This window comes from Salminus brasiliensis, chromosome 9 (assembly GCF_030463535.1).
Source record: "Salminus brasiliensis chromosome 9, fSalBra1.hap2, whole genome shotgun sequence".
Taxonomy (NCBI): Eukaryota; Metazoa; Chordata; class Actinopteri; order Characiformes; family Bryconidae; genus Salminus; species Salminus brasiliensis.
Window position 1 is genome coordinate 18,312,031 of NC_132886.1, and position 12,130 is coordinate 18,324,160.

Genomic DNA, 12,130 nt, shown 5'->3' on the forward strand with positions numbered 1-12,130 from the left:
ATTCTTAGCTTTTAACAATCTAGTTACGATTAATCGACATGGGTCTAAAATTCTGGTTGGCTGGTAGCCTTTATTCAACATAAGCCTAGTGACACTGCTTGTCATGGAACAGATGTACTGCTAAAACACATCTACTAAACTCTATTATTCCTCGCAGTAAATGAAATAATCTCACGTCACGTCTGCAGTAGACTTTATTGCTGAAGCAGGCTGTACAAGTTTCAGTTGGATACGTTAGCCTCCCACCGCTGTCCCTCCCAAAGCAAATCCTAACGGTATTCCAGTCTGCACACCAAGCTTGTCCGAGCATGTCGTAAGTAACTGTCAAAGACAGCCCGGGGGGTGATAAAACACCACGAAGATACTTCCACGAGTGTCCACAAGATGGCAAGGCTTCTAGTAGTCTGTTTACGTGTGTGTGTGTGTGTGTGTGTGTGTGTGTGTGTGTGTGTGTGTGTGTGTGTGTGTGTTTTCTTGTGACCTGAGGACGCAGGCTAACTAGTTGGCAGTTACTTAAGTCCTCTGTAATGAACTTCATTAGCTATTGCTGGCATAGACCAGACTAAATTTAATGTGAATCATTTTCAAAACAAGTTATGAGATAGTTGCTCCTTTTGTCATTTGTTTGTAATACAAATCCTCACATTTTTACCTTCTGAGAAAAGATGAAAAAATAAGGATGAATTAAGTTGCATTGAATGTGGTAAATGTGTACAAGCTTTTAATGTAAGTACAGGTAGTAATTACTTGCTGTAATTATTTTTTTTAAGTTACAGTAACTACTGCCGTTTCAAACTGTACACAATTAACCAGCTTAGATGCAGAGGAACTCTTTTGATTAGAGTTTTCCAAGTTTACAGTCATGCAAACTGACCACTAATCAGAAACACAGACCACTATCATGAATCACTAAAAGAATAAACATGTACATCCAACTTCCCTATAAACTATAACATAAAAAAATAATAAATTAAAAAGTAGACTTTAGTTGGACACAGTTAAACTAGAAATGGAGTACCTACCAGAAACGCTGGTGGCTAGCGTAGAGAGCTTCATTAATTACTGGAGCTTTCAGTTTTGGAGTGTATCGTCTGTTGTTTTTTGGTCAGTGTGTCACTGCAGGGAGATACTGGCACAGAATGCAGTCAATCAAACTGTGCGGTCAGAACTATCTGTAGTAAAACATTGTATAGCTGGTGTTCACTTACATGCAGCCTGCCTGGATTATGTGATATCAAAAACAACAACAAAAAAGTAACTATAACTTGATTATATAATAATATAATAATAATGCCAAGGCTTTCAGTGTGACCAGTTTAATTTTATGTAAGCAAAATATTCATAACAAATAAAAAATAAGGTTAAATTATGTAGGACAGTAGATGATGTGACACAACAGGCAGGAATGGATTATGCATGTGAGAAAAATGTGTGAACAGAGGAAAACCTACGTAATATTTTATTGTTCGTTACCAATCAGCATTCCTCATAATGTAGTTAAACATGCGGGACTAGCCTTTCATCGTGAACTGGAAAGAGACTGTGGTCATTAAAGGTGACAGCTGTAAATGTCAACGAAGGAACACTAGAATAACTCTGCAAGTGGCTAGCTGCTCCACCCAGTTATGTTATGAATCTTATAAGTAAAGAAAAGCCTCATGGCTCTTTTTCATTGCTGAAAGATGAATGAAGTTAAGCAGGCCTTGGGGGGGGGGGGGGGGTCAATTTTGAAAGAAAAAGGGTAACAGCTTGCCGATCAGGTTATTCTTGATCAAGGTGACATTTGTTCCTTTACTAGGTCCTCTGATGACGATCTTGTTCTCTAAACCGTTGGTGTAAATGAAAGCTAAGTATGAACAACGATGCAAATGTAGGGGTGTGAGTGTACATGGTGCATTCGATCACACATTGGTGTGTGAAGTGGAGGATGATAGTTGCACTGAAAAAAAAAAAATATTGTGGAGAGTGAAGTCATCTTAAACACAGTAGTGGTCAATGGAAAAAGACATTTTGACTGTAGACTGTTTGATGTTTAAAACTTTTTTAGATTCTTAAATACATTTTAACAGTCACAGGAAATGAAATGTCTGAAAATCTCTTATGTTTTGTTAGTAATGATATTCCATTCTAAAACACTGCCTAACGATATTAGAAAGTAGTGCACAATTGTTGAAATAAGCCATTGTATTCAGAATAAACTATCAAAACCAAGAATGTCTTCCCAACAGCTGTCTTGTTAAGAATTACAGAGTACAACAGAACTGACAACAACAACAAAAATATTAAAAGTCAATTTAATATTCATATATTTAATTAATAAATGCAATTGTAATTTACTTCACAATTTAAATTAACTTTATACACTACTCAAAGAAACTAATCAGATTTGTAGCTTCAATGAAAATTTTGTTTAGTACATAGCATCGCTATAGTTGCAGTGTAGAAATAATAACCCCTGGTTTTCATGTTCATCATTGTAAAGAAATCTGATGTAGAAAGTTACATTATGCAGAATATTTTTTGAAAAATGGTGGAATTCCCCTTTAAGTGGGTTCAATTTACTTAGTAAGTCATTATTTAAGAAATAATACTTTAAACAAGTCAAATGATCTGCTGATATTAAAACAATAATGAAAAATATTACAGGTAGCACTTAGGTTCAGATGACTTCATATGCCAAGTTAACAATTATTTGCAGTGTACCTGCCTGTTCTGCTTTAACTGGTAGCTCTGCTGTTTGGGGATGAAGGTGCTTTGTTAATTATATGTTACTGTCTGTTTTTTATACATAATACATTCTGTATTTGACATATATTATTAGAGATTTATATGCTGACATCTATTGACTGTAATTGTCAAAATATATGTCTTCTGTATGCTTTCACTATATTAACTTTGAATTTAATGTATAATCTGTGTAGATTTATTCATTGGACTATTTGAGGGTTTTTTTATTTTTCTGAATTTCTGATTCTGTTTTTATATCTTTATTGACAATCAATTATGCATTTTGGCTGTTTTGTTAAAAGAACCAAGTCAGTGTTAAAATGGGATAGAAACTCACTTGTAAGCCACATGCTGTGAACAGTTTCCTTCAGATTTGTGCTGAGGTAAGCTCAGAGAATGTATGAACCCAAGGAAATTTAAAATGACACATACGGACATTTATGTTCTTCAACGATTTCTACAAAACGATTGAGACAAAACGAAGCAGAACAGAAATGGAAGAGACATTGAGAGACATTAATGTTGAACAGAGAGGAAAGAAGGGGGTTGAGGAGGAAGAAAAATGAGTAAATGTTCTGCCTGAACCACTCAGACAGCCTGGGCAACATACCACTCATTCTGCACACCTACACACTCCCTCTTACCCCCTCTATCTCATTCCTTCTCACTCTCCTCATCACCACCCTCTTTCGGTCCTCTTCTTTTGTCTATCTTAATTCCTAAATACACACAAGAGAACATATGTATTTACATATCATCAGGTTTGCCACTCATGTACAAGTTATACAATATGTAGAGAATCACCATCACCACGTTAGATAAATAAGTAGATTACTAATAATAATCATACATACATTTCAGCATGTTTCAAATGAGTGTCAGGAAGAGGAAGAGGGTGATTTTATTTTTGATGTATTGTTCTGCTACTTTACTAATACTTGCTTTATTTTAAAATATATTTATATTTATAAGTGGTGATTAAGGCCTTATGTGGGCATACAGAAATTGTAAATGAATATTTTGACTTTGCCCTTAGCTGAGGTAACATCTCCATGCTCCAAAATAGATTCATGTGTGGTTACATTTGGAAATAGCTGTGTTGATGACACATATTATATTCCTGTGCAGTGAATCAAATCAATAAATGTATACTGTGCTTTATTTGGGAGGATGCAAAGGATTGCCATTTCCTCACCTCCACCCCCCTAAATAAAATAACATTTTACACCCTTCGGATTGCAATGAAATGAATTCTTATATAAATAAACAGTCAGTTGGATTTAAAAAAGACTAGAGATGACATACAACTTTTCTCTCAGTTCTGATACTGAGTACTGAGCTGCTTTTTTAAAACTACTAGGCCTTAAAATAAGCTAGTTCAAGTTGAAGCACTTCACTTAAAGAGAGCATCTAAATGTAAGTGATGTTGTATTACTCTGCAGGAAGAAACACAGGTGGCAAAAACATATACAGTGTGTGAGTGTGTGTGTGTGTGTGTGTGTAGATTTTTTATTGGATTCATTTGTCCCCCCTTTGATATCTCATCTAGCACTTTCTGAGACAGATCCCAATCAGTTAAAAATCGGCTCAGTATTACTCAGTATCAGTATTGGAGAATAAAAAGTGGTTTTGTCACCTCTTGTCCAAAATGACTATATATATTCATATAATAATTAGTTTTATAGCAAACGAAAGGAAGGGGTGATTTTTTACCCCATTAATATTTAATTCAGCATTTTCTGTCCAATACCAATACCCATCAGCACTAATACGCCATCTCTACAAAACAATTTACTCTTTTTTTTTTTCAAAATAAACAACAGACAAAATATATATGGAAATGGTCTAAAATGTTGCAAAACAAGCACATTATTTGTATGTATGTGTGTTTGAGAGAGAGAGAGAGAGAGAGAGAGAGAGAGAGAGAGAGAGATACTGTGGGCCCGTGTCCTTCCAGTATTCGGCTAGAGAGACTGCCTATAGGCTATACAGTTATGTCTGTTAGATGGTGTCCGGTCGCCACGCCCCCTGTTCGGGGAACGGTCGGTCTGTACGTCTTTCGCAGGTTAAAGTTTTAAACATTAAGAGTTTGGCCTCATACTGTCCCTCGCCATCTTCACCAGCCATACTCTAGCCGCCTTGAAGCTGAATGGGGACTTGAAGGGTGCGTGCGTGGGGGAGAGAGAGAAAACCGGTTGAACAGGTAAAACGTGGAGGCAGGTCTGGCTGGGGTTTGTTGTCACCGTTATTCCCAGGCGCATGCGCGCTGCCACCTGTTTCCTCCTGAAATGTGTAGCCTACCTGCGCCGCACTCCACCTTTGAAATTCACCTCGACTGAACGGCTCGGCATATTTCCTTCATCGTGCTCCGTTAGACCGCTCCGACGGGATATTTTACACAGTAGAAGTTACGGAAGACGACGGGGGACACCGGGAAAGAGGACACTTTGGTGGGAGACGCCACGGGAACCTGTAGCCTATAGGTGCAAAAGTTTACAAAGGGACTAAGGAGGGAGGAGAACCAGGACAGAAACCCTCCAAGATTACTTTTTTTCTGCATGCTCACCTGACGCCGCCGACCAGGCCGAGGCGTTTTATTATTTCTTCCTCCTGTTTAGTCCGTTTTCAGTCTGATAGGCAGCGAGTCGAGCAGCCGGGAGCTTGGTTGTAACTATAGTAGGAGATAGCGGAGATCAGCACACACCATGCCGCGAGCTTTCCTCGTGAAAAAGCCCAGTGTTTCACCGGGCAAGAGAAACTGGAGCGACCTGCCCGACCACGAGCGAGGAGACATCTACATACCAGGTGAGAGGACACGGCAATCCGCGCTGTTTAACCCAAGATAGCCTAAAACACCCACTCCGAATAACGGTAAACGCAGCAGACACAAACGACCCAGCAGTCCAGCTCATCAGTCCTTCAGACAGGACGAGGAAACTGCGAGGCATTTCAGTATCCCAGTCACCTGATCGAAGGTATTCGTTAGACTCGTTAATACGGGCCATTATTGTTTTCTTCAGTCAGACCAACTCTGCTGTAAGGCTGCGTTTACACACCCATTAAAGCATTTTCTACATTCAGTTTAATGACTGCACCAGCTGCCGTGGTCATTTTGCACTGTGAACACTTACTTGTTTTATAAAGGTGTGTGTGTTTGTGTGTGTGTGTGTGTGTGTGTGGCGCAGAAGGAACCGCTACAGCCCGCTTAGTTGACCTTCAGACCCAATTGTCTGTCAGACACGGTGTAAAATCCATTGCAACACATTCAGTCTCGCCTACACGAAACGTTCCGCTAAAAGCCTTTAACACCACCTTACTCACGAGTAAAGCCCGTTGTGGGAGCCATACGCTGAGGGGATAAGTCGTGAAAAGACAACCTGTGGTCATCAAAACAAGACGCTTCTTAATAAACCGTTTCGTTAATTATCTTTAACTAGTTTAATTTAGAAGGAGGCTATCGGGTGACCTGCTGATTCACCTAACGGAATACTAGCAGGACAGCCCCCTCTTTGTGAGCCCCCTTGCTCATTTCCTTCATCACTGAACACGATTGGGCTAATAATTGACCAAATTCGACTGGGTTTAGGGGTGCAGTTAGAAACTCATTTCCGAACAGAGCAGGGATTCGGACCCTTTACCGTTTATTGTTTAGTTTATTATTGTCGCATAGTACGTTTTATTTTATAGTTTATTTTTTCTTATTATTTCTGTAGTATTCTGTGTGTAGTTTTATATATATATATATATATATATATATATATATATATATATATATATATATATATATATATATATAAAATTATATATATATATATATAATTATATGTATTATATTTTATTTATAAATATATATATTTATATATATATATATATATATATAAATATATTATATAATATTTTATATAAAACTGTCGTAAATTAAATGACAGGCTGTCTCTTTGGTACAGGCCTGTTTTTTGATTCACTGTAACAGGTTATGAGGTAGGTATGCTAGGCATACAGTGGCTGTACCTGTTCGTGTTTGTTGTTGTCCTTGTCGCTATCGACGACTATACTTTCGTTTCTGTCAGGAATTATGAACTGTTTTACACGGATATTTATCGTCTTCATTTCCTCATTTTTAACAATATCAGCAGCGTCTCGGACTGTCACTGCTTTAATCCCGACCGTGGCTCTTTCCTCCGGTATCTGTCGTGTTTAATTCTCTCTGTGGGTGTAGTGGAGGTGTTTACAGGGTGGTCCGCGGCTGCAGGTTAATGAACAGTGAAGGAAATAACGGACCTCGCCGCGCTGTCTGCTCTTTCCCGCTACACCCTTAGCAAACATGGCACAGCCTGTTCGCGGGTAAACTCCGCAGCAGCAGCAGCGGCGGGCTGGGTTTGGCTCACCTTTCACCTCTACCTCTCCCGCTCTCTCTCTCTCTCTCTCTCTCTCTCCTGGATCAGCTTAGTAAGGCTCGGCCATTGTTTTCTTATCGACGCTGCCTCTACACGACCAGTGTCTTTAACTGGGTTTTCGTTCAGGTCGAACAGCTGTGTTTATGCAAGTGCTCAGATTTGTCCCCGGTTTGACTGGCTGAGCGAAAACTGCGGCAAAGTTGCGAGATAAGACAGGAAAACTAGAAGTGGAGCAGTGTTTAATTTCGGCTTGTAAAAGTGGGCAGAGCTGTTGGGTTATTTTTAGTCTTTGAACGTTGAGCATATGCTAAGCTAAATCTTCTGGTTTCGATTATCTCAAAGATGGACCTTTTAAATATGAATGGATCTAAATGAAACGAAAGTAGATTGGGCTCTTGCATAAACATTGAGATGTTGAAAATACACCTAGTTGCGATGAAAGGACTATTAAACGATCGTTGTTTATTTATGGACAATAACTTAGCTCGGCTACAGTTTGTTCTGTGTATGTATTTTTAATGGCACAATGTTCTCTGAATTTACATGATCACAAAACACAAACCAAAATTATATAAAAAAAACAACAACTTTATAATCTACTTGATGAATTGATTCAGTCTCCTGGTCACATAGGATTACTACATTAACTTAAATCCTATTTAAATGTAAATGAAGCTATTAAAATGACTTTCAAATGGGTAATGTTAGATGTTGACCCTAGGTGTTGCTAAACATCTTTTAAACTATCAGAACCAATTCTGTGACATTTTACTTTCTCACACTAAATGTAGTGGTTGGACATGATGAATATGTTAATGCCTTACTATCCCAGAGGGAAGGGAGGTAGGCTCTGATATGACAAGACTGCCCGCAGTCACCTATCCACATTTATTGCCTGTGTTGTTCCACGTTGGCTGCAAACACACAAGTGTAGTTGTGAGTAAAGGGAGGGGTTGACCTGCAGTACAGCTACTAAAGATTAAATCCAACTCAGTGAAGCAAGAAAGAAAAATCAGTGCATCAACTTGAACAAAATATTATATAAATATATACTTTTTTTGGTTGCATTGATTTTTTGTTCTGCTTTTGCTGATTTGACTATGAAACTTGAATAAAAAAAAAAAGACACGCCATTAGAATGCCTGAAACAGTCCAAAAGTGCATCCATTTGGGGTAAATTAAGGGAATTAGTACTGCTATGTGGTGTATAGGCCCATTAAACATGGTGTACATGGCACTGATGGCCTCTGTACATACCGTTACCCTAAGCACACTGCAGACCATTTGCATGAAAATTTGCAATTCATCCGGTTGCTTCACCATCATCAAAAGATTCATTGTACACGTAACTGCTAGAGACAGTTAGAAACAGTTAGCTTTTCAGAAATGAAACCAAGACATTATATTTCTCAGGGTTGTATTTGAGATGCATATATTTGTAGGTTAGGTTTTTATTTAGATGATTTAACATAACAACTATTAGCAAACATGATACTTTGCTGGAGTTTTATTTGCAGCCCTTGCATTGTGTTGCACGGACGCTTGTATAAAGAGTTCATAAGCCTGTGTCTCTAGCCTGGCTGGTCAGACTGGTACTGCTGTAACAGGAGTGGCTGACTTCAGTCCAGGACAATACATTTACACACGCATTTGAAAACACACATCCACGCACACATATATGGCTGCCTCCCACCCACTCATTCTCTCTCTCTCACACACACACCTTACCCAGAGGCACAACTGTCCCTGCTTTCCTGAGCGCCACATGAAGTCTGTAATAATTTGAACGTTATTCATTGCAACTGTTAAATAGTGTAATGTTACATAACATTCAGCCCACATCAAGAGACCGACGAGATGTAGATACAGTAAAAGTCATTGACACTGACAATCAATCCAAAGTCTATTTATAAATATTTAGAGCGTAGAGAAGCCAAGAGAAGCGCATACTAAAATATTCAAGCCACTGGAGTCTAAATAATGATATTTAGTGTAACACTGAGTATTAGAGATTTATGTGAGAATTTCTACCGTTTAAAATTTAATTGGATACTACTCTGAAGCTGTAAATGAAAGTGCACTAAATACACACTAGGAATATACAACCTATTGTCTTGTCTTGTGATGTTGGTCTTCACTATATTGGTAATGTAGAAGCTTGCAATATTTGGATATCTGGTATAATCAAAGTTGTTGATCTTATCAATCCAAAATCTATTTATGAAAAATTGGAGCAAAGAGATAAACATCTGCAGATATAGAAACATTCTCTAAAATTCATTTTGCTTCAGAAACACATACTAAAATATTCGAGCAACTGGAGTCTTAAGAATGATTTAAAAAAAAAAAAAAAAAGATTTTTAACTAAAGCTCATCTCCTGTTTTCTTCATGCTTCCCCATCCAGTCTCTGTGACCCCTCCACGTCTATGGGAAGAAACGGAGGCCAGTGTAGCAGAAGTGGCCCTGTGTCTGTCCACGCGCAAAGAACACATCGTGTGCACTCAGAAATACACACAGGACCAGCACACAGTGGTTTCTACAGCTGAGCTGCCTTCCTGCACTGCTCTAGGGCAGCATCCCAGTCCAGAGACAGAGCGCATCAGGAGTTCACAGAACAGCTCCTACGTCCGCTCCAAAATGAAGGTGAGGTCGCCTTTTAGAACTGTGTCTCTCGAGTTTATATGTGGAAACATTTATGTTAACCATTTATACTCTGAACTGCAGATCTTCTACATTTCTTTGTATGTCCTTTTTTACAGGTGACCACCGGTGATCCCCCTGTGGAAGCCTTTCCCACCATTCCAAGTACAGTCACTGGTCCTCCTGATGCTGTGGCAAACATCAGCCCAGCAAGCAGCTCTGGCACATCTTCCGCACCTTCCCCACCTGCACCGCGTGGAAGCTACGTGTGCCAGGTGTGCCAGAAGGTGTTCCAGTTTCAGCGTATGCTCAACAGGCACCTAAAGTGCCACAGCGAACAGAAAAGGCATCTTTGCACTTTCTGCGGCAAGGGCTTTAACGACACTTTTGACCTCAAGAGGCATGTCCGCACACACACAGGTATGTTTTGGTGCTAGAATTACCTTTTTTGAACTGGTGGTCCAAACAAGTTCAGAAAGTAGGGATTTATTTGCAGTGCTGTGTAACACTATGAGTATTATAGATTTATGTGAGAATCTCTACAGTTTTAAATTCCCTTGGATGTTTGTTTGGATGATTGTGTAAGTCCTTCACAATATTGGTAATGTAGAAGCTTGCAATTTGATAAAGCTTCCAACCAATCACTGAATGTTTTTTTGGGATCATCCTGACTAATTACAGCTAAATATCTAGATGTATCAAAGTAATTGACATGATCAATACAAGATCTATTAATAAATAATTTAGTGAAAACATCATCAACCAATCTGTCACATCCAGCATTCCCCAGTGTGTTTTTACTGTGTACTAAACCTAAATATGCAGCATGCTAATAGCCGTCTTGCACACACAGTTTAAGTAAATGTACAAAAGTAAATTCTCTCTTTCTCTCATCATAATGCTTTTCCAGGTGTCCGTCCGTATAAGTGTAGTCTATGCGAGAAAGCCTTCACCCAGCGCTGCTCTTTGGAGTCACACATGAAGAAGATTCACGGCGTGACGCAGCACTACGCCTACAAGGAACGCCGCACAAAGCTGTACGTCTGCGAGGAGTGCGGCCACACCGCCCCTACCCAGGATGCACTGCTGCTCCACCTGCACACCCAGCATCCGAATAGTGCCTTCTTGCGGGCCAAGGGGGCACGCAGACAGTCCGGGGCAGCAGGTGCCGCTGGTCATGAAGAAAACTCCCTGCCCGGCTCTCCTTTATCCCTGAACAGTGATGACACCGCAGGGTCAGGAATGTAGGATGTAGAAAGATAGGAGTTGAGTTCATGACCAGTAAGGGAGATTTCTGCATACTGGTATACTGCAGAACGTTATTTAAATAGAATATTATGTAGGAAAATATAAGGAAGAGAAAGAAAAGTGGAGGGAAAGCTTAAGGATACACTAAAAGAATAACTAATGCATTATTTTTCTTCCAGTGTCATGACCCTCTACATGAACTGTCGACTGTGTTTCAAGCAGTAGAGATGGATTTGGTCGTGGTTTACAGGGCTGGTTTTTCCCTAATAAATAATAATTACGCTCCACTTGAGTTTACATTCAGGCCTTTTCTCACTTTGTGAGGAACAAGTGAAATACTGATGCAATTGCAATAAATGTTCTGGTGTTTTTGCTCAGGGCAGATGCATTTTCACATTGAAGAGCTCAATCTGAGTTTAAAAAGAAAACAAATATGCAACAGGGCCTTACTTTCTCGGTTCGTTTTTTTTTCTTCTTGTCTTTTGATGTGAGGATTATTGATGGGGGAATGTTTATTTTGTCAATGATTATTGCTATTTGTACAGATTGACAGATGTGTTGTAAAAAAAAAAAGATTTATATTTATAATGGGTGGTTTGTAATATCCTGGGTGGAGTTTATCCTTTATTCCAGATTTTATACATTTATAATAACATGTAGTGCTTTGTATGTGTTTTGGACATATTTTCCCTTTTTCCATAGATTGCACAACATTCAATGCTGGTTTGTCTTTATATGCCACATTCTAAACAGAAGTGGATAAATGAGTTTGTATGTAAATTATAATGCATTATATTTTCTTATTGAACATATTGATGCAAATGTGCTCTCTAAACATGACAATAAATGTGTCCTTTTATTTTATGCTACATACTTTGAACATCAACCCACCCACCCCACTCCACCCCACCCCACAGAACTCTTGGTCTTTTAACTGTTTGGTTGACTAGATATGCTAGCAAATGGCTTTTTGTTGCAGGAAAGAGAGACTAACACTGAGAATGAGTGGTGAAGTGTGTGTGTGTGTGTGTGTGTCTGTGTGTGAGTCAGTGGGTGGATGTTGGGTGCGCAGGCAGTGGATTCCAGATCCTTGTTTGGTCTTGTTGCTGGAATTCAC

At 39.1% G+C, this 12,130-nt stretch overlaps 1 protein-coding gene across 1 annotated transcript; it reads left to right on the forward strand.

The window, feature by feature from the left end:
• Nucleotides 1-5,061: 5,061 nt before the first annotated feature.
• Nucleotides 5,062-11,728, forward strand: ovol1a (ovo-like zinc finger 1a). The gene is made up of 4 exons (XM_072686798.1): nucleotides 5,062-5,532; nucleotides 9,530-9,768; nucleotides 9,885-10,185; nucleotides 10,676-11,728. Exons 1-4 carry the CDS (start codon nucleotides 5,433-5,435, stop codon nucleotides 11,011-11,013), a joined length of 978 nt encoding a protein of 325 aa, XP_072542899.1. The 5' UTR covers nucleotides 5,062-5,432; the 3' UTR covers nucleotides 11,014-11,728.
• Nucleotides 11,729-12,130: the final 402 nt, after the last annotated feature.